The 26,908-nt window shown below is 49.8% G+C and overlaps 1 protein-coding gene across 1 annotated transcript in view; it reads right to left on the bottom strand.

The window, feature by feature from the left end:
• Window positions 1-581: 581 nt before the first annotated feature.
• NDUFV3 (NADH:ubiquinone oxidoreductase subunit V3) overlaps window positions 582-26,908 on the bottom strand; it is a 49,979-nt gene continuing 23,652 nt past the window's right edge. The window contains exons 3-4 of the mRNA XM_086935871.1: window positions 19,971-21,413; window positions 582-878 (exon numbers count right to left, since the gene is read on the bottom strand). Of these exons, the coding sequence (XP_086791997.1) occupies window positions 712-878; window positions 19,971-21,413 (1,610 nt within the window). The 3' untranslated portion in view covers window positions 582-711. The remainder of the gene's footprint in view (window positions 879-19,970; window positions 21,414-26,908) is intronic.

The raw sequence follows: 26,908 nt of genomic DNA, 5'->3' as shown, positions 1-26,908 counted from the left end.
TTTTAATTCACGGAGCTGCTATTTTCGTCTTTATTACATACAGGAGCAGCTTCAAATAAGCAAGTTTAGCATGTCTGCTGTACAGAACTATTGTGGTCTAGTTACTAGACTAAACTTTAGCTCCATATTTAATACAAATCCAGGCATATATAGGACACACATGGCACCCAATTTGCCCCTTAGTTCATTAATCGAATTGCCATCAGAGCGGGGGCAGGAATGTTTCTCAAATGGTGTGTAAAAACGATCCCTTTTAATAAATACCAGACGCATGAAGCGGGAGGATACTTATTTGCAATCAGCAGATTTTCCATTGAAATGGCCTCAACATTCACCACGGACATGTGGTTCTACTGATAAAGCTATATAGTGCACAATGTTTGGAAATCGAGTTTCTGCAAATACTTACACATCTCCAAGTAAAGTGTTTTGGTTTGTTTTGCTCCTATTTAAATCTTTGTTTGCATCACAGCAGCTACTAAAACGTCTGCAAATAATGACATCAGAAAATTCTTATTTGGAAGAGCACAGGACAGTTCTAGCATACTTCAGCATTTGGATACAAACACGTGAGAATTGAATGTATTGGAAACTTGTTTATTTACAACCTAAAGGGATGGCAGCTAAGCGGTCATAGTGTTCTTCGCAGCACTCGTCGTCAGCATCAAGGGGCAACAAGTACAGCATCCCAGGGCACCATACCCACCACGTTTAGTGTCGTGGTGAAGGTCTGCCGGAGGATGGCTGAGGAAGGCGAAACTTGGCGAGCTCCACGTCGATGTCTATGAACGTGAAGGGGGTGAAGGAGTGGTGCTGCAGATTTCTGTAGGTGGAATTATCAAACACTTCCTCTTGGCCACCCTCAGCAGCTTCGGCACCTGTGAACAAAAAACAAAGGGCATCACGGACGGCAACAAACATCGAGTAGGCTCAGTTTGTGCCCTCCAGGTAACACTCAAATGCTAGCCTACGCTGTCCATAGACTTGTCTGTGTTGAGAACAGACACAAACTAATTCTAGAAACTCGAATTTTAAGCTTTGCCCCCTGCTCAAAGAATGGATAGGCATTGAAATGTCATTTGCTTACTCCAGCTCCTATTTTCACTCCCACCCACGCACTAGGTTCTGCTCAAAGAATCTATACACATTGAAGACCTGGTTCTCAATCTGCCTCCTACCATAGACACTGAATATACAACTTGAGACCTGCCTCATACCCTGCTGTGCGCAAACACCCCCCCATTCTTGACCAGATCCTAGGTCCACACAGGTACCACCACTACTTCTGCTCAAATACTTGACAGACCTTTCCACAATCTTCCTCCACCCGGCCCTCCTGCTTGAAGGCACTGACACGAGTGCCAAGAATAGTCTTACACTGGAATATATATTTCTCCATCCTTAAAGGACTGTATGATCTGAACTGTTCGCCGTTACATAAAATATGATTTTATCAAGAGACTAATATTATCATTATTCTCTTCTGAAAAAGTATCAAACCAAACGGAATGAAAGCATGATGGGAAACACCGCTGTCCCCAGTCAGTTATGGCTCCTTTTCAATGCCTTTGGCTTCTTCATTCAGACCCCACTCTACCATACATCACAAACAGGTGAACACGTAGCTATTCTAATCTCAGTATGATGTACACAGGTTTTTCAAGAACCAAGGGCGCTGCCATCAGTGTTGTATACTAAAGTCACATCTGAAAATTTGTTTGTCACACAATTATTCAAGCGAGACCATTCAGTTCATGTGGATCTTCTATTGCTCAGTCATTAATTACATTTAATAAAACAGAAAGACATGTAAAGGCCAAAGTCTTGCGTTCCACTCTAGCCAACAGGAAGTAATCTCAAGTCCAGCTCCATAGGACACACCAGTCTGGAAAGACCTCTACGCAAAGTTCCACATCTGGAGGTGAAGGAGTGCTCCAAACAGAACCTTAAGATAAACCTCAGAGAACCAGTCTTCAAGTCTGCGTAAGAGAGGAGGGGTCTGAACCTAAAAAACAAGTGCATCAGGGGCCTGTACTCACAGGACCTTATTCTACAAAGCCACACAGACATTGAAATGGTAACGTTGAATCACATGTTTGTCTGGATTAACCACCACTTGCTGTTTACCACCTTAAAAATCCCTACTAACACACCGATTTGTAAAACATTAACTGCATTATGAAACAATCAAGGAATCGTGCTCTGATAACCTTAAACTGAACAGAACCTCCAATGCATCATTATTCAAATTCATGTTTAGCTGATCAGCCTTTGAAACATCAAGTCCCATCCCTTATTTCAATCCACAGGGAACGTGGCCGCTCATCCACAATATTTATTTAAAGCCTTTTCACTCTGGGCTCGCTCGTGTAAGCTTCCTAAGACGCTGATGGTCGGTGGCAGAAAGGTCTGCATTAGTAGTCGCGAGTTTCTCTGGATCCGCACAGATAAAGGTCTACGAATGCAACTTTCCCTCGATGCACGCCCATCACCCATCCAAGATCTGAGAAACTATGCAGGAATCCTGCTATGCTTTGAATGGCTCGCCTTGGTTAGACAGCCAGCATGATATGACTTTTCTGGCCACAAGAAACAACACCCCTTCCTACTCTCAGGAGGCCAGGCCTGCAATTTACAAAACGACTGCCGACTGTGCAGTAACCAGGACGTTTTGGTTAAATTGTAGGGTTAACTAGCACTTGCAAGAACTATTACCAGGAGAAGAGAAAATTAGGTGAACCATGCTAAATACATACTAATATGAAAGCACTCTTTAACCTCGAACTAGAGACGGCAAAGAGCCCCAACAGGTAGAACACCTACACCCAGCAAAGTAGAGAGCAAAGGCTGCATAAAGAGAACCGAAGCGAGAGAAACAACCATCACAAAACAGCCATAAAAACCTACTTAGCAAGAGAGAGCAGTCTTCAAACAAAACAGCTGAACAAATCAAAACACAAGACTAAAAACAAAAGAAAAAAGAAGCATGAAAGAAAAGCTGTTAGAGTTTTGCTTGAAGTCAGAGTGGAGAAATAACCGAGAACTGTCCGGAGAGTGGATGCTCTACTAATTCTATTCTTGTTGGAGATGCTCAACAAGCTGTACTGGAGGGACAAAGCAGGCCTCTCCAGGCGTTCATATCTCACAAAGGTACTCATCTGCGCTTCCTAGACTCCCATTTCCTTCAAGCACACACACAAATGGTAGCTAGTCATTTCTAGATATGTTGAACTTAATACATTGAGGTATCAAATAGAGAAGCCAGGCACATCTGTCCAGAGGATGCCATTGCAAGAGGCCCTGGTGTGACCGAGGCAAGAGAGCAGGCTCCTGGGAGCAGACACCAAAGTAAGGTATATATCACAGGGTGGTTGGAAGTTCTTCCAGGGGAACAGCTCATCATACGGGGACCCGCCAACAGACCGGAGATCATTTTATTTAGGAAAGGGAGGAGCTCTTCGGGCACAGCGGATCGGAGCCAAGCATAAGTGTGGTTTATAGTAGGGAACTTAAGGGGCCAGGAAAAGTACAGTTTTGAAACCAAGCTCAAAGGCACCAGTGGATAAGAATCACTTGGGCAGCTGGGTATGTTGAACGTAACCAGCATGGGTTTGGCCAACAGAACCTTCACTGTGCCGGTCTTGGTTGGCACATATGGCGGGTGCCCTGGCTTTAGGCAATGGGTTCACACAGGTATATCAAAATTGGAGCTATCTGGGGTCATAACATCTTTTCTGTCCACAATTGGAGAATTGTGCAAACATAAATCCCAATTCCATTGCATCTCCAGATGTCACAAGTGCTTCAGGCACACAGGTCAGATACTGCTCCCTCCCCGGAGTTCATTCAGTCCTGTTGAAGCCAAACTGGAGATGGACAAAAAGGTATCCAGGTGTATTACACCCTGGTTCTGGCCATTCCAGATCAACTCACGGAGTTGAGGTCTCATTGGGAAGTGGGCCCGAGTCCCTTAGATGAGGACAAATGGCATGAAACTAAGATGACGTCCCGAGACATAGCCGTATCAGTGAAACAGCACCCGATTACATTTTATTAGTTGGCCATCTTCGAAATGTGGCCATGAGCAGCGCCCCCAGTTTTCTCTTGTGACATACATACACTCAAGACTTCTTCCATGTTATCAGAGATGCGCTATTATGAAGCGTTACTGACCCGAGGTTTGAATGCAGGGTCCATTGCAGAACTGTCCTGCCAACTTCATTAGTAGGCATTGTGGAGGAGGAGGCCTTCTGCCCGAAGGGAATGCATTCTCTTATTTGCCCAGCCTTTCTGCCTGCCAAGAGCTGCCTTGCCAAAGACTGGTGGTCAGCCCTCGATGAACGGTGTGAAGGACGGATGTCTGTTCCATGTTGGATAAACTGACATATATAGTAAGCGAGTGTCTGCGTAACCACCACAATCTGGGGCCAATGATGGAAGCATTTCCAAATTATTGTATGATATGCCCTGCGATTTTTTGTATTGCAATTTCACTGTACATTTTAGCCAACCCTCTGTCTGCACAACTATGTAAAGCACATAAGTTCTTATTCTTGCAGCCTGGTTTTGCTTTTGGACTGGGGGTGGCAGTGACCATATTAAATCAGACCATAGACTTCAGGTGAGTCGGCTGGCTATAGGCGTGCTTTCAGGCACTGATTACTTGAATAACTCTTCAGAGTACAATATAAGGATTTAGCACATAATCTTGAAAATCCGTATCCTTATAAAGTTTGTCGGGCTTTGGCCTTCTGCTTCCATATGGTCATGGAACTGCTCAGCGACGTGCAATAGGTTTGTAACGTAGAGTAGAGTTATGGGTACATTATTCCATACACCACGGCTGTTGACACAAACTGTTAAAAAAATTAACCATTTTGTACATTAAAGCACCCTTGGAACGTCACTTACATCAAATATAAAATTGAACAGAAAAACAGTTGAGAAATAAAATTAAAGTGGCCAAGTAAAATAACCCATAAATGACTGGCCTTCACTCCACAAAAGGGAATGTTCATAAAAGGGCCTCTGCACATTTCACAGGAGAGGAAGTCTACATTAAGCATCCGCAGACCGGCAACGGGTGTTTACAGCAAAATCAATGTATTTGTTGCAAGGAAAAACACAATGGGGATTACTGTAATATTACCTAGAGTACCACTTCAGATCTGCTTCTGAAACCTACAGCTCTAGACTGCACCATGTGGCCCCATTTTCCAACATTCTTGGAAAACACATCAAATAAAGATGTCTGGGCTGCAGACAGGTGGTCTGGGATGCAGGCAGGTGGTCTGGTTTGAAGGAAGTTGGTCGAGACTGAAGGCAGTTGGTCTGGGCTGAAGGAAGTTGGTCTGGGCTGAAGGAAGTTGGTCTGGGCTGAAGGAAGTTGGTCTGGGCTGCAGGCAGGTGGTCTGGTTTGAAGGAAGGTGTCTGGGCTGCAGGCAGGTGGTCTGGACTGAAGGAAGATGGTCTGGGCTGCAGGAAGATGGTCTGGGCTGCAGGAAGTTGGTCTGGGCTGCAGGAAGGTGGTCTGGGCTGCAGGAAGGTGGTCTGGGCTGCAGGAAGGTGGTCTGGGCTGCAGGAAGTTAGTCTGGGCTGCAGGAAGTTAGTCTGGGCTGCAGGAAGTTAGTCTGGGCTGCAGGAAGGTGGTCTGGGCTGAAGGCAGGTGGTCTGGGCTGAAGGCAGGTGGTCTGGGCTGAAGGCAGGTGGTCTGGGCTGAAGGCAGGTGGTCTGGGCTGAAGGCAGGTGGTCTGGGCTGAAGGCAGGTGGTCTGGGCTGAACAAAGTAGGTCTGGGCTGAACGAACGAAGTAGGTCTGGGCTGAACAAACAAAGTAGGTCTGGGCTGAACAAACGAAGTAGGTCTGGGCTGAACGAAGTTGTCTGGGTTTAACAAAGTTGTCCGGGTTGAAGGACTGGGCTGAACGAAGTAGGTCTGGGCTGAACGAAGTAGGTCTGGGCTGAACGAACGAAGTAGGTCTGGGCTGAACGAACGAAGTAGGTCTGGGCTGAACGAACGAAGTAGGTCTGGGCTGAACGAACGAAGTAGGTCTGGGCTGAACGAACGAAGTAGGTCTGGGCTGAACGAACGAAGTAGGTCTGGGCTGAACGAAGTTGTCCGGGTTGAAGGACTGGGCTGAACGAAGTAGGTCTGGGCTGAAGGAAGTTGTCTGGGCTGAAGGAAGTTGTCTGGGCTGAAGGAAGTTGTCTGGGTTGAAGGAAGTTGTCTGGGTTGAAGGAAGTTGTCTGGGCTGCAGGCAGGTGGTCTTGTTTGAAGGAAATTGGTCTAGACTGAAGGAAGGTGGTCTGGGATGAAGGCAGTTGGTCTGGGCTGAAGGAAGTTGGTCTGGGCTGAAGGAAGTTGGTCTGGGCTGAAGGAAGGTGGTCTGGGCTGAAGGAAGGTGGTCTGGGCTGAAGGAAGGTGGTCTGGGCTGAAGGAAGGTGGTCTGGGCTGAAGGAAGTTGGGTCTGGGCTGAAGGAAGTTGGGTCTGGGCTGAAGGAAGTTGGGCCTGGGCTGAAGGAAGTTGGGCCTGGGCTGAAGGAAGTTTGGTCTTGGCTGAAGGAAGTTGGTCTGGGCTGAAGGCAGTAGGTTTGGGCTGAAGGAAGCAGGTCTGGGTTGAAGGAAGTAGGTCTGGGTTTTACGTTTGTTCTGAGTGGGCTACCTTTCACAAAAAAACTGTGCTTGATATCACATTTGGAAGTGGAAGCAATAACTTTTTTCTACAAATTTCCAATGGGCTACGTTCTTACTTCCACCTGGCCTTAGTGGAAACTCCTGTATGTAGGAGATGATAGTTGAGACGCACTAACAGTTCTCTGTTACCCACATGATCTGGCCCAGCACCTTCCTTTCATGTCGATGCTGTCAAGAAAGAAAGCCAGAAAAGGAGGCACAACTCTTGTAAGACACACTGCTTCACACATTACACCAACAAGAAAACAACACCTCCAGCGTCGGTACTAAATAAAGTTCCCTGAAAACCACTGCATAGTTCTATACAAGTAATATGGTGGAAAAGTGTTTAAAGGGCTTTCTGAATACCATGTGCCAGTGGAACTATATCTGGAACTTTACTTCTGGGGCGAGAAGCTATGAGTCACCAGGGTATGTTTTAGAACAGGAGGGTTATGGTGGCTGTTAGAAATGGGGTTACCAATTCTACAGGGGGTAGCATGAAGCAGAGTACACACAGACGACACACCAGGCACACCACAAAAGAGACACAACACCACTTCCGGTTGGAAAAAGAATAAGTGTTGTATTATCTCCAACCTGCAAAGGTAAAACACAACAAAGCAGTAATCACAAGGTGGCGCCAACTGGCGCCAGAGCAAAGTATACCAGGGGGATATCGAGGAAAATAAACTGCCCAGGTTAGCAGTCTCGCCAGCATGTAAAGCAGGGGAGTCCCTCTTCTGGGGCTCTAAAGTTACTACGGCCCCCAAACAGGGCACTTCCACTATCCGGTGGCACGTGGAGCGAGGGGCGGATCGCAAGGGTCCCCCAGCAGTGCGTCCCAATAGGCCCCCTCAAGGGCTCACTAAGTCGGCCCCAAAACAGCTCGCTCCCCACGAGGGAATAGGTGGGCGCAGGGGGGCGGGCACCGGCCGTGCCCCGACTCGCACCCCCAACCCACGGCCAGTGGAGGCCCCACTCACTGGGCTCCTTACAGGTTTCCTGTGCAGTAGGATGGGAGGCAGGCACCAACAATGTGCCTCAAGGCCTCCCTACGGCCCCACCAGACAGCCGCAGACATTGCTCCCCGAGATGAGGGGGGGTAGGCTCCTGCCCTATTTACAAGGCGGAGAGGCGACAGAATCTGGCGCTGTAGCGCTTAGGAACACAAAAGCAGTCTCTTCAGCTGCGCAGCACTCCTCCTCAGCACAGCTCCTCATACAGCGCTTCTAGATCACAGCGCTTAGCAGGCAGCGCTTTTCCAGGGCCAGGCAGCGCTTCTAACAGTCCAGCGCTTGATTGAAGCGGCGCTTTGCAGACACACACAGCAGGCAGTACAGTTCAGGCAATTTAGGACTACCCAGGGCGCTTCTGCAGCACAGCGCTTCCAGGATTATAGTGCTTTGGCACGCAGCACCTCCTCCAGGTCCAACACTTCCAGGCGCACAGCAAAAGGGGGGCGGACAGTCCCAGCAGAAAACCCCAGGGTAACACTCCTCACCTCCTGGGTGGTGGGGTCCAAGATGCTCCTTCCCTTCTTGGCGCTTCTTTGCGCAGCGCTGGCGTGGTGAAATGTTCCGGCAGCTCCAGGGACCTAGGGGGGGCCCTCTTTCTTTAGGGGCCCTGGGGACAGAGCAGTAGGCACTACTGGACCAGGTCAGCAGGTAGTGGGGGCATCATCAAAGCAGGGGGGTAGGCTTTCACCATCCCCACTGCAGCGTGGCCCTCCTCTCACACGGTAGCCTGAACTCCTGAAGTGGGGCTTCACAAGCTCTGGGGACAGTAGGGGGGTCCTAGATGGGTGCAGGGCCCAGCACACAGGCCCAAGTGGCGGTATCCCCTTGCAGCAGGTCTCCTCACATTCCTATACCAGCTCTGTCTCTGCTCATCACATCTCTACTGCTCTCCCTATACCAGAAAGACTGGAAGCTTCTAGGAGGTCCCTTCAAATGCTGGGATTGCTGGGTACCAGACAACTAGACCCCTAACCCACCTCAGACAGGCAAACTAGTTCTAACTGGCTCAGGGGGAGGAGTAGAGCACCCTGGGTGCCAGGCTTCCCTCTAAAAGCTAGGGGTGGCTGGGTACCCAACAACTAGACTGCTAACCTCCTGCAGTCAGGTGGCACAACGCACAGCCTTGGCAGCCATTTTAAATGCAAAACACAAATGCAGCATTTCACCAGGGTACATGTTTACAATGGGGGGGGGGAAATAAAAGTACACACCATTGCATTGCATTTAACATTAACATGGCGTCTCACACCACACATGGCATATTCAGTAACCTTTACCATGGGGGAGACATCCTACATTAGGGGGGCGGAAAGCGAAACATTTTGGGAAAAGGGGCCAAGTCCAACACAACTCACCCCCCCCAGGCAAAAGCCAGGGTAGACCAATCATTGCCTTGATGGGCTTCCCTGCTTGGGACGGAAAAAGGTGGACGCAGGCCCGCAACTGCAGGAGCATCTGCAGGTTCTTCGCCATTCTGGAACCCGATGGTTCACACTCGCAACCCTCCCTTTACCAACCAAACCACCCCACTGGTGTTCTCTAGTGGGATGTGGCCAGGACTGGCCTCTAGGCCATCCAGAAGTCTCTGGCCCTCGTTCTCTCACAGAGTGGGAGGGTTTAGCCTCAGGCCCGTAGTACCCTTTGACCACTCTCCTCCTACCGAACTGCCACTGGTCCTCCCACCTGGGGTCTGAACCCTCAGACTGACCAGCACTCCGGGTCGAGGCTCTCCTCCCCCTACCTCTCCTTCTGGGGTTCCGCCCTCTCCTCCTATGCGGGACACCCTCAGAACACCAATCTCTCCCCAACCTAGAGTCTAAACCCTTAGGTTGAACTGGTGACAGCGGCAAGTCCTCCCTCCCCCTTCACCTCTCCCAGAGTTCCGCACCCTCCTAACTGGAGTAGTACCCCTGAGAGTCAATTCCGGGGGGACACTGTTTACAGTCGCCCCACCCACCAGGGCAGGCAACCCCTGTCCCTGGCCACCCAACCCAGGATCTGCGCCCTGTGGCTGAGCCGGTGACAGAGGAGAGCCCTTCCTCCCTCTGCACCCTCTCCCAGAGTTCCGCACCCTCCTACCCGGAGAAGTACTCCTGGGAGTCAAAATGGTAGGGACCTTAATTACAGGTACCCCACCCTCCAGGTCAAGCAACCCCTGAACCTAGACCCCCAGTCCAGGATATAAACCCTGCGACTGGTCAGCCTCCGAACCTCTGGAGCTCCGATTACAGATACTCCGGGTTCTCCTGACACAAGGGGATCCCCTTCACTGGAAGGCACATCAGGACAGCCTAGGCTCCCAACCTGGGGTTCCCTTATAGAACTCTCTAGGCCCTGTGACTGCGGTTGGGGCACCTCAGGACACCTCCCCGTCGCACTCCTTTCTGTAGATAGGATGTGAGGCCCTACAACCCTCTCACTATCCTGGGATCTAGCTGGGCTACTCCTCACCTCTCCCGCCTCGCTGGGTCAGAAGATCCCTGCACCACTCCCTTTAGGATCACTCCCCAATGCCCTCTGAGACTCTTTGGCACTTACCCAGAGGTCTGCCTCCCGTGCAAGTTCCCTGGGGTCTGAGAACCTACACTGCAACAGGTGGTGACGCAACTGGGGAAAACAACTGCGTAGCAGGCGCTCCTTGATGACTACCAGGAACAACCCTTCCCCATCATCCACTGCGCGATCCACCTACCAACCCTCCAATGCAGTCCAACACTCCTCCGCAAACTCCTTCCAGGACTGGTGGAACAGCTTTCCCCTGCCCCTGAACACTAACCCGTCCCCCTATTCCTGGGAATCAGGCACCATCTCCTGGGCTCTGGAAGTGGGACTTTCCTTGCACTGGAACCACTCTCGCTGCCACCACTGGATCCCACCCTCACCGGTGAATCCAGACCACAGAAACCACTCTCAGGGGACAACCTACCCACCTGAGCTAGACTCTCCGCCATCCCCTCTTGCGCTACGACCATTTCCGTCTCTAGCCTCTGCTCTTCCACCCTCAGCTGCGCTAACTCCTTGGCATGCCTGAGCTTTGCCAGCACCAGTCGATGCTCCCTTTCTTCCCTTCTGTCTACCCACTCTTCTGGGGACCGGGAAAGGAATGGGGAAGTGCCCCCGGTACTGGACCCAGTGCGAGACTCCCTATCTATGGTGTCTTCCTCAGCTACTGGCGTCTCTGCCCTATAACCTTCTTCCTCCTCATCATCAGAGTAACCATCCTCCGGGGTTATGGACTGGGAGCCCTCCCTCTGGTCTCTACCAAATCCACCCTTCAAATACGCGGAGGGGTAATCAGACAGGTCTCCCCAGGGTAACTCCAAGGGTTCCCCCCTCTTAAGAGCTTCGTCGAGGAACAACTTCCTTTTAATGTTGCCTGCTGGGGGTATCCCTCTCTCCTTGCAAAAATATAAAACTTCCTGCTCTGTGTACTCCATGAGGTCGCCCTCATTATAAACCAACCCCATCCTGACAAGGTACACCCGGGACACACCACCCACAGTACAACAAGGGGATACAATTCCCAAAACACTGTTCAGGAGGAAGCAATAATGATAAAGAAACCACAATAATCAGCCAAACAGTAATCCCCAAAAAACTGTGATTACTTCTCAGTGCTCTATTTGCAATGTAACCTGTGGCCGCTGTGGTAATGCGCAAACACAAGTCCTATCCCACCGCTCGCCAACAATGTTAGAAATGGGGTTACCAATTCTACAGGGGGTAGCATGAAGCAGAGCGGGCAGGCCAAACTTCAGAGGACATGTGTAAAGCGTCCACGCAGTACTCACAGATGACACACCAGGCACACCACAAAAGAGACACGACACCGCTTCTGGTTGGAAAAAGAATAAGTGTTGTATTATCTCCAACCTGCAAAGGTAAAACACAACAAAGCAGTAATCACAAGGGGGCGCCATCTGGCACCAGAGCAAAGTATACCAGGGGGATATCGAGGAAAATAAACTGCCCAGGTTAGTAGTCTCACCAGCATGTAAAGCAGGGGAGTCCCTCTTCTGGGGCTCTAAAGTTACTTCGGCCCCCAAACAGGGCACTTCCACTATCCGGTGGCACGTGGAGCGAGGGGCGGATCGCAAGGGGCCCCCAGCAGTGCGTCCCAATGGGCCCCCTCCAGGGCTCACTAAGTCGGCCCCAAAACAGCTCGCTCCCCACGAGGGAATAGGTGGGCGCAGGGGGGCGGGCACCGGCCGTGCCCCGACTCGCACCCCCAACCCACGGCCAGTGGAGGCCCCACTCACTGGGCTCCTTACGGGTTTCCTGTGCAGTAGGATGGGAGGCAGGCACCGACAATGTGCCTCGAGGCCTCCCTCCGGCCCCACCAGACAGCCGCAGACACTGCTCCCCGAGCGGAGGCAGGGTAGGCTCCTGCCCTATTTACAAGGCGGAGAGGCGACAGAATCTGGCGTGGTAGCGCTTAGGAACACGAAAGCAGCCTGTTCCAGCTGCGCAGCGCTCCTCCTCAGCACAGCGCTTCTAGATCACAGCGCTTAGCAGGCAGCACTTTTCCAGGGCCAGGCAGTGCTTCTAACAGTCCAGCGCTTGATTGAAGCGGCGCTTTGCAGGCACACACAGCAGGCAGTACAGTTGAGGCAATTTAGGACTACCCAGGGCTTCTGCAGCACAGCACTTACAGGATTATAGCACGCAGCGCCTCCTCCAGGTCCAACACTTCCAGGCGCACAGCGAAAGGGGGGCTGACAGTCCCAGCAGCAAACCCCAGGGTAACACTCCTCACCTCCTGGGTGGTGGGGTCCAAGATGCTCCTTCCCTTCTCTGAGCTTCTTTGCGCAGAGCTGGCGTGGTGCAAGGTCCCGGCAGTTCAAGGGACCTAGGGGGGCCCTCCTTCAGGGGCCCGGGGGACAGAGCAGTAGGCACTACTGGGCCAGGTCAGCAGGTAGTGGGGGCATCATCAAAACAGGGTGGTAGGCTTTCACCATCCCCACTGCAGCGTGGCCCTCCTACTACACAGCAGCCTGAACTCCTGAAGTGGGGCTTCACAAGCCCTAGGGACAGTAGGGGGGTCCTAGATGGGTGCAGGGCCCAGCACACAAGCCCAAGTGGCGGTATCCCCTGACAGCAGGTCCCCTTACATTCCTGTCCCAGCTCTGTCTCTGCTCATCACATCTCTACTGCTCTCCCTATACCAGAAAGACTGGAAGCTTCTAGAGGGTCCTTCCAAATGCTGGGATTGCTGGGTACCAGACAACTAGACCGCTAACCCACCTCAGACAGGCGAACTAGTTCTAACTGGCTCAGGGGGAGGAGTAGAGCACCCTGGGTGCCAGGCTTCCCTCCAAAAGCTAGGGGTGGCTGGGTACCTAACAACTAGACTGCTAACCTCCTACAGTCAGGTGGCACAACGCACAGCCTTGGCATCAATTTTAAATGCAAAACACAAATGCAGCATTTCACCAGGGTACATGTTTACAATGGGGGGGTGGGGGGGGGGGGGAAATCGTACACACCATTGCATTGCATTTAACATTAACATGGTGTCTCACACCACACATGACCTATTCAGTAACCTTTACCATGAGGGAGACTTAGCATTGTCCTGACTTTTTCCCATTATTAGATTAGTCTTCACTTGATGGTCTTCATATTATTTCTATCTAATTCAATGTGTTTACTGCTCCATTTGCATTTACTATTTCCTGTGATGTACCTTTTTTATCTGTAATAAACCTTCATGTTTTTTCTACATTTTAATCTCAAACTCCCATTTAGAGTCAGTCCTTTCTTTTTGACTGTCTGTTGAAATGCTGATTTGAAACTTAACTCTAGGGATGCACGGCCTCACAGACTTTGAGGTTAAAACTGTCCCGATCTGTCCAACGTTTGGATGAGCCACTGCAATGCAGATTTCCTAGGGCCCTGTGTAGCCACACTAGTATGCAGGTACATATTCTTATGTATGGTCCTGCACCATCTGATGTAGAGGGTATTGTTGTAGATACAACTATGAAATTCTTCCATTTCTGTTTACGTTGTGGTGTACTTTAGGCCCAACGTGTTGAAATAAAGACCACTGCTGAATCTGCTTCCCATTCGGGAATGCTATCCGACTTTCTCCATTAGCACTGTGTCTCCAGTAACTTTTGGCTGCCAAGTGCACTCTGTTCATGACCGTCCAGTACCAAATAGTGTGCGACTCACTTGAGAGATCCACTGATAACCTCTCTCCTGGTTGAGTGAGATGTAACATTGAGATGGTGCTGTCCATGAGGATTTTCTCTGCCTCCCCCATGTGTGCGGTTCTAAAGCCTTCAGTGTCAGAGCAATGTTTGGCAGCTTAAGAACACTGATGTTCACTGGGCCACCCCTGAGACCAGGATCTCTTGGATGTATCCTTCCCGAGGAGAAGTGTATTGCTAGGATCACTTGAGGATTGGGCCTCCAGAGTGTCTGGTTACACACAGAGATTGAAGTGTTTACCACTGTAAGATGGGCTGCACAGTTTGTGATACAATGTCTTAATCCATTCAATCCTACAGAGCCTAAACACATTTACTTCTCAACCACACCTGAAGTAATGTCATATGTAGGCATGCATGGAGGAGGTTACCAAGTGAATGTAGGATGCCATCATTACACTTCTTACTGCCGGAGACCAATGTGTCAGATAAAGTGGATTGTGTGCTCAAGCAGCAGAAGTGTCTCCACTGTTGGAGTTATTGATATTCGTTCCCAGAAACTGCTTGAGTGGCGTGGGGCCCAAGACAGCATCTGAAGATGAAGCGTGGGGCCAGAGACAGCATCCGAAGATGAAGCGTGGGGCCCAAGACAGCATCCGAAGATGAAGCGTGGGGCCCAAGACAGCATCTGAAGATGAAGCGTGGGGCCCAAGACAGCATCTGAAGATGAAGCGTGGGGCCCAAGACAGCATCTGAAGATGAAGCGTGGGGCCCGAGACAGCATCTGAATATCACGCGTGAGGCCGAACAGGCACAATCACTGAATGACCCTGTTTGTGCTACTTTTGCTGAAACTAATTTGGTGTCACCAACTATGTATGACATGTTATGACATGACACCTTAGTCATGCTGCCAACACTGAAAAACATTTGTGTGTTTACTACTCATTGTGCAGACCTTATTCCAATGGTAAAAGAAGACACTAGCAATTAATGCCATCCACCACCAAGTAAAGGTGCCCTTCATGCTTCAAGATGTGAAAATGAATATCCAGTCACTTGTTGCTACAAAATTCAGATGAGGAGGATAATTTGCCTTCTTCTAGGAGCAAAATGACATCTTGAATTGTATTGTTCTTCATGTGGGAGGATGGCCAGACCTGGCTGCCATAAGTCATCACGGTTTGAAATTTAAAGCACTATGTTTTGTGTGTTAGGGCACCTCTTCGATATCCCCTTTGCACATCAGTGACTCGTCCTCCTGCAGAAGAAGGATATGATCTTGGTGAAAACTGGCACTGGCTTGTGGCTTCCGGATTAGATCAAGAAATTAAATGAACCACCTGCAATACCCAATGGTCTGAAAATATATTTTGGCCTTGGCATGTGAATAACCTCACATGCTCCAGACTGAAGAGGTGCTGTCCAGGGGACTGAATGTGCCTCACTTGCTGGTGGGGCCAGAGCCTCTGCAGCTCTACATCTTGTAAGGTGTGTACAACAAAAAGATATGGCATTAACTACTTGTTTTTATTTCGTTGTGGAATGCTGCTGGCCGTACAGTGCTAGCATTTCCTAATATCTTTTGGATGGTGTACAGCTGCCTACAATGTGGTCTGCACTGAACTGCCGCTCATCTCACACATGCTGCTTGTATACTCCTGGGCCTTTTTCTGGGCTTGTTTCATTTGCATGTTTTCTGTGCTTCTCAATTTAATTGTTTTAGACGGCATTTAATGTTCTCCTACCATTAATGCCCTTATCTGTTGAATGGGGATTTAGACTTGACAATGCACCACTGAGGGGCCTTACAGGAACGGTACTACATGACCGTGAACGGACACTCAAACCCCCAGTAGACTGTACCGATCGGATGGAAGATATCGAAGGTCCATCAAAAGCCTGGACTGAGTCTGGGCGATGCGGCCGGCTGCAACATAGAAACTGTTCACTAAAGACTTTGGAATAAAAGTGTATTTGTTGGAAATCAACTGGACGCGATCAAACTGGTCACCATCACCACTCCCCCAAACACTGCACTACACATTTTTTCACAAAATGTGCTCCTAAGTAGTTCCGCAAGTTGCAGCGCGCCCCAGACAGTAGCTGTCTGGGATGGCCCCAATGATGAAGCATGTCACCTGGGGCAACCCTTGGTGAGTGAGGGGACTCAAGAAGAGAATTTTCTCTTCTCAGTTTTGGGGCGTTATTTTGCACATTTAGCGGAAGCCCTTCCCTTTGGTTAAGTTCTCTGATCTGTCATTTACAGATTTGTTAATAAATGATCTTTCACTATTTTTGGCCATTGTTACACCTATACTTCCAAACATAAAAGGTGGAAAATTAAATCCGGCTTGGTTTGATATGTTGCGAGGCGTTGTAGTGGACATACCGACAATACCTATTGTCAATGTCCAAAAAACCTCCATTCATTTGAGATGATTTTACAGACCCAGTGACGAAACAACAAGGTACTGCACACAATGTAAATATAGAACAGGCTCATACTGCAAGACCAGACTTGCAGCAAGACAGGAGGGTCAGACTTTTGCGGCAAACATCTATATGGTGGGGGAATGGCACTGAACCCAGTGTTGCCATATTTCACCAGAGGTTTGGAGGTCCTGTTAGAGGGGCATGTTTGAGAACAGGGCAGGTTCAGAGTAGATTTGAGGATCCACTCCTCATATGTGCTGATTGAGTACAGGGTCATCCATCAGTCAGGACTGACTAAAAAGAAGACCCAGCAGTAGGAAATACAAGGGGCTTAGCCTAGCTAAGAGGCCCACAAGTCCCTACACAGTAGATGGCTTTTTTATTTTTAACATGTAAAGGTTAAATGTGGAAGAGGGAAGAGTAGCGCCACACACTCAGAATGCTGGAGAGACAAAAAAGATCTTGCGTAACAAAGGTGAGCTAGATCAACCTAGTTAAGAGGGCTCACCAACGAGTCTCCTCACAGAGAGATCCTCTTGGATGCTGATCAAGTTGGTTAAGAGCAGTCACCAAGCACAGCACACGGCAAATTAAAGTTTAGCCTAGAGTAAATATAAACACACCCAACCTGAAATCATGACATTTTGCTTGATTAACAAGAAGCATGCATTAGAACCCTGAAACATTCTGCCTCCACATCTTAGGAAGGTGACTGCTGAGTGGGAGCCGTGGAGGTGGTAAGAGAAATATTTAGAGAATTTGGCTTGAGGTCCGGATCAGGAACCAATTCACAAGAATTCTATGATGCAGGTGTCCAAGCACTCAACAAAAATGGCCGCTCAAGCAGTGCAGAGCCAGGGGCTGGGACTCAGCATTCCACACACCGCGTGGGATGCCTCTAGGTCGGACGCCGCCCACAGTTCAGCGACTCCATCGCCGACCTCGCCAGCACCCACGCACTCTATTCCACGGACTACATCCTCCTCGGGATCTGAACTTCCACCTCGAGAACAACAACGACGCCAACACTGCCACCCTGTTCGACAACCTCTGCCTCAAACGACTCGTCACAGCACCCACCCACACCGCCGGCCACACGCTTGATCCCATCTTCTCCACAAGTACCCACGTCTCCTTCAACCACATCACCGAACTGCACTGGACCGACCACCGCTGCGTCCACTTCACCTACAAAAAACCCACCACGCACCACCGCACCCAACAGCTGCCACGCCGCTGCAAAGTCACCGAAGACCAGCTAACCACTACCCTAGCCCAGAAACCACCCACCGACCCAGACACCGCCGCCCGCAACTTCAGACAATGGATAGACGAATGCGCCAACACCCTCGCTCAGCTCAAGAAACCCTCCAACAGCCGCACCAGCAAGCAAGCACCTGGTTTACCGAAAAGCTCCAGACCTCCAAAAGAACATGCCGGAAACTGGAGAAGAAATGGCTCGACAAACGAACACCGGACAGCCACGCAGCCCTCAAGAACGCCAACCCCAGACAACAACCACATCTCAGATCAGCCAAGAGATCGTCCTTCAAAACCCGCCTGAACAACAACGCTCACGACAGCAAAGAACTCTTCAGCATCGTGAAAGAACTCTCCAACCCCAGCGCCATCACCAAAGACATACCGCCCTCACAAGAACTGTACGACTCACTGGCCACCTTCTTCCATCGCAAGATCGCAGACATACACGACAGCTTCAACATCTTGATCGCCCCGACAACGCCAGAATCCACCCCCCATGCGAACCCCACCCGTACCAACCGCCTGACCACCTGGACCAACATCAACGATGACGAAACACGCAAGATCATGAACTCCATCCACTCAGGCTCACCGTCTGACCCCTGCCCACACCACATATTCAACAAAGCAGACGCAGCCATCGCACCCCAACTACGGAAAGTAATCAACATCTCCCCTGAGACAGCCACATTTCCGGAAATATGGAAGCATGCGAAGATCAACGCCCTTCTCAAGAAACCCAAGGCGGACCCCAATCACCTCAAGAACTTCCAGCCCATCTCCTGCTCCCGTTCCCGGCGAAGGTCATTGAGAAAGTCATCAACACGCAACTGACCAGCTACATCGAGGACAACAACATCCTAGACCCATCCCAGTCCGGATTTCGAAGAAACCACAGCACAGAAACAGCCCTCATCGCCACCACAAACGACATCAGAATCCAACTTCACAACAGCGAAACATCAGCCCTCATCCTCCTGGACCGGTCAGCCGCCTTCGACACGGTCTGCCACCGCACACTAAAGACACGCCTCCAAGAAGCCGGAATCCAAGAGAAGGCCATGGACTGGACTACATCCTTCCTCTCCGGCAGAACCAAGAGCGCCCACCTTCCCTACTTCCGCTCCGAAGCCATCGACATCATCTGCGGCGTACCCCAGGTATCATCCCTCAGCCCAACGCTATTCAACATCTACATGGCCCCCCTCGCAGAAGTCGCCCTCCAGCATGACCTCAACATCATCTCCTACGCCGACGACACCCTGCTGATCATCTCCCTCACCAAAAACACCCGCACACCGCCAAAACCAACCTCCACGCAGGAATGAAGGCCGTCGCCGAATGGATGAGGAACAGCCGACTGAAGCTGAACTCGGACAAGACGGAGGTCCTCATCCTCGTAACCACCCCCTCAGCCTGGGACGGCTCCTGGTGGCCGACCACTCTGCGAACAGCACCGACACCCACCGACCACGCATGCAACCTGGGATTCATCCTCGACTCCTCCCTATCCATGTCAAAGCAGGTCAACACCTTCTCCTCCTCCTGCTACAACACCCTCCGCATTCTATGCAGGAGCTACAAGTGGATCCCCACCGAAACAAGAAGAACGGTGACCCAGGCCCTCGTCAGCAGCAGACTAGACTACGGCAACGCATTCTACGCAGGCATCCCGGCCAAGCACCTACGACAAATGCAACGCATTCAAAACGCCTCCGCAAGACTGATCCTCAACGTCCCTCGCCACAGCCACATCACCCCTCACCTGAGAGACCTACACTGGGTCCCCGTCGATAAAAGGATCACCTTCAAGCTACTCACCCACGCACACAAAGCACTCCACAACGCTGGACCAGCCTACCTCAACGGCTGACTCAGCTTCTACACCCCCACCCGCCAGCTCCGCTCCGCTCCACAAGCCTCGCCGCGGTCCCACGCATCCAACAAACTACCTCCGGCGGCAGATCCTTCTCCTGCCTCGCGGCCAAGACCTGGAACACCCTCCCTACCACCTACGGCAGATCCAAGGCTCACCTTCAGAAGACTCCTCAAGACCTGGTTCTTCGAGCAGTAGCAGCACATCCCTCCCCTCAGCGCCTTGAGACCCTCACGGGTAAGTAGTGCGATTTATAAAAAGATTGATTGATTGTCTTCTGACGGGTGTAGACAGGCTAATGAAAGTGTCAAAGTAGAAGGAAGCCATGGAGCTCGCTCCCTTAATTCACTGGACTTCAGACATATTGTGACAGTTAGTGTTAAAACCTGGCTAGCTGCTAGTTAGAAAGCACTAACGTTAAGTTGTGGTGGATGAGAAAGCACAGCACAGAGATATATGCAGACAGCAAAAGTTGAAATTAAATACAAATGGAAAGGATTCAAGCTAAAAAAGGTACAAAACCAAATAAATAGCACAAATATAGCGGTACCCAGTTGAGTTCTCAGCTCCTCAGTTTCCGTGATGGCATCCGACGAAGGGCCTTGTTCTCCAGGGTCTTTGCTGGGTGTCGAATTTGAATTCAAAGTCTCATCAACCTGACTAACAGTAGTGCTTGGCTCCGACATATCTGTAGCTTTATCAGAGGTCAATTGTGTCTCCAAAACCTCAGCAGCTGTATAGGGTATGGTGCTTGCCTTCTGAATTTCAGCAGCTTTATCGGGTATGGTGCTTGCTTCCTGAATTTCCGCAGCTTTATCGGGTATGGTGCTTGCCTCCTGAATTTCAGCAGCTTTATCGGGTATGGTGCTTGCCTCCTGAATTTCAGCAGCTTTATCGGGTATGGTGCTTGCCTCCTGAATTTCAGCAGCTTTATCATCAGGTGCAGTTCTTGAATCCAGAATTTCATCTGCTATTTCTGACAAAGCTCTTGGCTTTACAGTCTCAAAGGTTACTCCAGGCACAGAGCTGGACTCTGTTCGTGGCGGGGTTACCGTCTCGTCTCTCTGATTAGCACAGTCTTGGGAAATAATCGACTCCTTAGTATCAAGTGAGGCACTTTGCATGGAGCGGTCCCAAATGGGCTTTTCAGTTACAGCTTCAGTTCCAACCACTGCTGCGTGGCCTTTCAGAACCTCTTCATGGTTCTCCAGGGGAAGCCCTTTTGCAGTGGGACGCTCCAGATTACCAACAACTCTAGTTCCTTTTTTGACCACTTTTGTTTTTGTTGGTCCTGGGACCGGTGCAGCTGCTGCCGGCACTCCTGATGAGGAGCCTAGCTTGGTGACAGGTTTTGTGTGTCTCAGTTCGATAGTTGGTTTTGAAATTGCGCCCTGCGATTGATCTAATTTGGTTAAAGGGGAGATGGATGGATGACCGTCACCTTTTGGGCTTCTATGAAAATCTCTGGGTTGCCGAGCGGGAAGTACTGTCAGGTCGGGTACGGCATGTGTGGCTTTCTTCTTCTTTGCAGTTGGAACTTTGCCCTCCTCACCAGCATCCTTGCTTACATCACGCATCTCTGTATGGGTGGGTCCTTGCACAGGGATTTTAACTTTGGTCTTCACTGGGACTTCTGCCGCATCCTGCTCTCCCTCAGAATCAGAACTAGAGCTTGAATCAGATTCAGAACTACTGGAGTAGGAAGTGATGGAGGAGGATGGCTTCTCTTCTGCGTTTTTCTTCTCGTGTGATTTATCTACAGCAGCACTTACTGCACCTTCAACGGCAGAGAACGGAGCTCTCAGAGGAAACTCTACCAATGTCTTCCTGGGCGGGAATTGAGCAACACCTTGGCCTGCCACCCTGGACTTAATTCCTGCTATAGTCTCACCTGCAGCACCAGCTGATGGATGAGAACTAGGAGAGGATTGTTTAGCAGATTTAACGGTGTGTTTGTCCACCTGGACCTTCTTCTTCTCTGCAGCTACTACATCTAAAAAAACGGGACAAAGTGACATTACTGTAGTCATTCCATGTACGCACTCTCGATCTTATTTGATCACCGGAGTGAAATCAGAAGATAATACTAAAGGTAAAGGCTAGTGGTTGCATTATTATGCATCTCTGTGTAATAGTCAAAAACACTCAAACACTCAAAGAGAGCGGTCAAGAAACAAGTGAAAAAACTGGAAGAAATATTTATCCAGAAAAGAATCATAGGAAAAAAAAGCAGTGTTTGCAGAAATGGAATAGGCGCAGAATAAGGAGAAACAAACACCACAAAGTAAAGCTAGTAAAAAATACTGGAGAAAAAAGTAGTGTCACAGAACGAAGAATTGCAAACCGCATCAACAGAGAAAACATAACACAGGAAATGGTCTTGTTGGGGAAAAATGTAGAGCACAAAAGCAGCATGTGAGAAGCACCACCAGACAAAGTGAGGTCCAAAAAGGGACCATAGGATAATGGCAGCTAGAAGAAATACTAGAGCAAAGGGAGCACTGGCAGAAGGAAACAAGCATTGGAAATGCAATAGGTCTCGCACCATTAGAGTTAGTGCTTTTAGAATTGTTTATGGTTTTTTTTTGTAAATGTTTAGCATTTTTGTTTCCTGTAGCCAATGCTAAAGAATTACAAATAAAAAAAAGCCATAAACATTTCTTAAAGCTCTAACTGAAATGGTCTGAGACCTATTGCACTGTGTGAGGGTGAGGGGTTGAGGGAGGGTGAGGGTGAGGGTGGGTGAGGGTGAGTGAGGGTGAGGGGTTGAGGGTGAGTGAGGGTGAGTGAGGGTGAGGGGTTGAGGGTGAGTGAGAGTGAGGGTGAGTGAGGGTGAGGGTGAGTGAGGGTGAGGGGTTGAGGTTGAGGGTGAGGTGTTGAGGGTGAGTGAGGGTGAGTGAGGGTGAGTGAGGTGTTGAGGGTGAGTGAGGGTGAGTTAGGGTGAGGGGTTGAGGGTGAGTGAGAGTAGTTGAGGCTGAGTAAGGGTGAGTGAGAGTGAGGGTGAGTGAGGGGTTGAGGGTGAAGGTTTGAGGGTGAGGGTGAGGGGTTGAGGGTGAGTGAGGGTGAGGGGTTGAGGGAGGGTGAGTGTGGGTGAGGGTGAGTGAGGGTGAGGGTGAGTGAGGGTGAGGGTGAGTGAGGGAGGGTGAGGAGTTGAGGGTGAGTGAGGGTGAGGGTGAGTGAGGGTGAGGGGTTGAGGGTGAGTGAGGGTGAGGGTGAGGCTGAGGTGTTGAGGGTGAGTGAGTGTGAGTGAGAGGTTGAGGGTGAAGGGTTGAGGGTGTGAGGGTGATTCACTTTTTCTCCACTAAGTTCGGTGATTCATTGGGGGGGCGTGGCTAGCCGAGCTGCGAGATGGCCGCCATGTGAGCGAGCTCCGCCGACCGGGGGATTAATCCTCTTAATTTATCCTGCAATACAAGCTGTAACTGGCGTGCTGTTCACTCTACACGGTGGGGTAAGCTTTGGTGGCCACACGAACGAAAAACAACGGAGCGAAAAGTGTCCCGCTGGGCGAGATCCGGAGGAAGGTGGGACCCGATTGGGAGACACTGAACCAGCCGCAGCCGAGCACCATTATCTCGCTGCTAAAATCGAGCCAGAGGCGGAAAGCGAGACTGAAGGCCGCAGCTGTGGGAAACTGCGGAGAACGAACCAAAGCACGCAAAGGTGCCTGGGGCTGGCGGACCGCGCTGCCTCGAGCGCCAGATCTACACATTGCAAGTACACAATTGCTGCGAGAGGGGGCTGTTTAAATATAACTTTTAGATGCTGGCGCCTGAGCCTTTACCCTATACAAAATGGCGGCACCCCGCAGATTGCTCTCCTGAAGCTGGCTGCCTGATGGAGTGGAGAGCGGGCGGGCAGAGAGAGTGGCTGTGAGCTCCGGGTGCCCGTAACATCTGCTGATGTGACTGACTTTGAAGTGTTGCGCTCACTCACGTGCCAAGAAAATCTTGCAAACACTTTCCCCACCGTGCCACGGTACGTCACAGCCCTCAGGCTCAGGTCGACAACACAAGCATTCCTTGGAGCTGAAAAGGGACAAGAATGTGCTCGATCCGGCGACAAGGCCACATCAGGAGGATGGCTCCAGCACAAGTCAGCACCAACAAGTACATCGGCACCGAAAGCTACCAAACAAACTTTAACCCCGCATTGGCTCCGAAGAAACACTTGGGATCGAGCATCTCTGAATCGAAGCAGGCCTTGGTTCCGAGGACATAAAAACAACATGGCCAAACTTCTGGACACCTGTGGGTACAAAGACACACAGACGACGTGGCTCCTCCTGTCACAGACATAGACTCACCAGTTTCGACAAATGCGACGCGGCAGGCAGGGGAGGGGGCGGAGCGGGGGTGTGGGAGGAGTGCGGGAACAGACGGCGAGGGGAGGAGAGTAGGAGGAGGAGTAGGGGAGGCACGGCCTAGCGGCCGTGCAATCAAGAAGTGAGGGGGCGGGAGAGTAGGCAAGGCAGGCGGCTGGGGGCATGTGCACGCGCTTTTAAGCTCAATGCGCATGCGCATTGAGCTTAAAAGTCACGGGCACTGCAAGGAATCGCCACGATTCCTTGCAAGTTGGACAAAGAGTGGATAAGCCCCCATAGTCTCGCTTGCTCGATGCGCATGCGCATCGATAGGCGAGACCTAAAAACAGGGAAGTGTGACAGTGGGACGAAAAAAGAAGAGTCTAGAGTGGACACCGAAGGAAATCCGGCAGAGTAGTGAAAAGAATCTGGAAATACCCAAATGGTTTCGGTAAACCATGCTGGCTGGAGCGAAGAGTCCCACGAGTCTGATGGATCACATTCCTAGCTCACTCACAATGAACGACTTGGGGTAAAGGAGCAAGACTCCACTGACCACTGCCCCTTCAACCCCCCCCAGTGCCCTCAGAAAGCTCTGGGGCTTGGTAGTCGGCATGCAGGATATTCTGTTGGTTGCAGAGGGGCTATGCAAGATGTCCTAACCAGTAGGTAAGAGGCAGGGCAGAAGACCGATTAGGTGCAAGGAGCCAGAAAATCCAGCTCCCCACAAAATGCACCTATGAAGAGGCCAGGAGTCCTCATGAAAATGCTCCTGGTGTCTAGGCCTGGCCCCCAGGAATAAAACAAACCCAAGATGATGGTAATAAGCTTTACGGGCCAGAGATACCCACCTTAGATCCTCCTGGTTTACCACATTAAAACCGGACGCATAATTGAAAATAATGAGCATCCCATTTCCAGGGTCTGCCTTGCTTGGACAACATTTAGAGGAAGACATGCTGAAGATGAAAAATGAGACAGACACTCATGGGTGTGTGGCTTAAAGAAAGGAAAAAAGACAGGTTTCAAGCGGCAATACAAGTCAAAACGCATTCCCAACACAGGGTTCAATCAACTCACTACACTTTTCAACCCCAACAGCAGTATCTTTGAAGACAAGATGCCCTTACCAAAGAAGGTCTAAGTCCAAGTCTTCATTGAATACTCTTTCCAATTCCAGGCATTCCTCTGGCAATAGACAGTTAAAATTGAGTCACCTACGGGAGGAGTGGTATATTTGCATCTGGCAGTGTGGATTTCAATCATAAAAGACAAACGGGTGCGACATACTGTATTTCATGTATACTTTCTAAATGTAAAGGCTATTCGACCAGTTCTTCCAGAATTAACATCGAAGCATAAGATATCCATCCTAGTGAAGGAAACATCGAACCTCCTAAGAAAACGTGCGATTGAGCCAATTCCATCTCCTCATAAAGGTCTAGGAGTTTACTCCACGTACTTCCTGGTTGAGAAAAGAAATAGGTTTAAAAGAGGGATACAGACCATTTAAGACCAACACTTATGAAACAAGTCTATCAAGAGTAATTCTGGATGCTCGCCTTATTTCAGAACCACGTCTGGGGTACAATGAATAGATCAGTGCAACACATGTGTAGCATGTGAATGGTCACATCTAAGTAGCGAAGCGTCACAGAGCATTTCACAGATTGGTTGTAGAGAACAATCTCTATCCATCTATAGTCCAGCCATTCTGCCTAAAGTCAGCTCCTTATTCTTTGGCGTTCTCAAAGTGTATGGCAGCAGTAGCACCATACCTTCTTAGAAAAGGATTTCATATCCATCGCTACCCAAACCACTGGTTACTGAAACATTGCCGTCAAAAAAAGGTGAAGAAGAATTTTGTAAAAACTCGAGTAACTATAAAGTCTGGGTCTTCAGAGCAACCATAAAAAAATTAATCTTAACACCTGTCCAAAGAACATCTTATTTGAGGGGAAAGATAAACCCCATAGAAAAAAGTGTATTCTTCAGAGGAAAGTGTGCCATCTATTCAGCAATCTGCAGGGGAACATCTCAAAAAGCTAGACAAATCACCTCCCTTCTAGGCTCTAGGGCAGGGGTCTCCAAACCGGTCCTGGAGGGCCGGATCCATGCCAGATATTTTGGATATCCCCATTGAGAATCATGTAGTAATTTAAAAAAATCTGGCATGGATCCGGCCCTCCAGGACCGGTTTGGAGACCCCTGCTCTAGGGCATTCTGTATTTATACTGTCCCGAACACAAGGTGGCACATGGGACTCCTGCAGCCATGCCGCGAGGACCAATGATGTCAGAAAAACAATTGTGAGGAACAAACGATCTTAACCACTTCATCAAGATAAACTCTGGAATGGTGCGGCAAGACACAGAATTTACTCAAAGGAGTTCCCTTTTAAAGGGAGCTGCTGTGGCAGGTCAGTGATGGCTGCTGCCCTTTTGGGATGGAGAGGCCATCTAGAACGATCAGTTAAAGGGCAGTAGACAGCCAAAGAATCCGCTTTCCACAAATTATCTGGAACTGAGAGTGGTCCACAAAGTACATAAGGCTTTTCTTCTGTTCCAAAAGAAGAAGTCAACAATCCAGATTCAAACCACCACCAGGCATTACCTGAACAGGCAAGTAGGTAGATCAAGACTGTTTTCCAGGGAAGCACTGGGCCCTGGCCAGGAAAGAAATGCTAAAGAGCAGTACACATTTCAGGGATAATGAATCAGCAAGCAGATTTTCCCAGTCGATATTACGAAAAGTCTCACGGGTGGGACCTCTTTACAATGGCGCAGAACATAATGAGACTTCACATCCAGGCTAAGAAAGCCAGAGACTCTAGGCAAAGCACTTCTGAACAGTTGGTCAAGACCATTTCTTTACGCTTTTCCGCGGTCAGCAATACTGAAATGGCAGAGATTGCATGCAAAGATTCTATTAACAGCATCAGACATGCCGAAGACCGTGGTGGTACCTGGTCCTACCCTGGATGTTCACAGAAGCACAGAAGACCATTATGCAAGCCAAATAGATCTGTTGACAAGGGACAAATTCAACACCAGACTTTGGCATCACTGATTTTGGCAGTGTGGGTCCTGAAGTCAGAGAGTAGGATTATTTAAATCTTCCTCCGGTTTGTATCGAGATCTTCAGAGAAGACAAATGTTTATCTATTGGAAACAAATGGACACAAT

Source organism: Lissotriton vulgaris, chromosome 8 (genome assembly GCF_964263255.1).
Source record: "Lissotriton vulgaris chromosome 8, aLisVul1.2, whole genome shotgun sequence".
Taxonomy (NCBI): Eukaryota; Metazoa; Chordata; class Amphibia; order Caudata; family Salamandridae; genus Lissotriton; species Lissotriton vulgaris.
The sequence above is the reverse complement of the archived record's forward strand: the minus strand, read 5'-3'. Positions and strand labels throughout refer to the sequence as shown.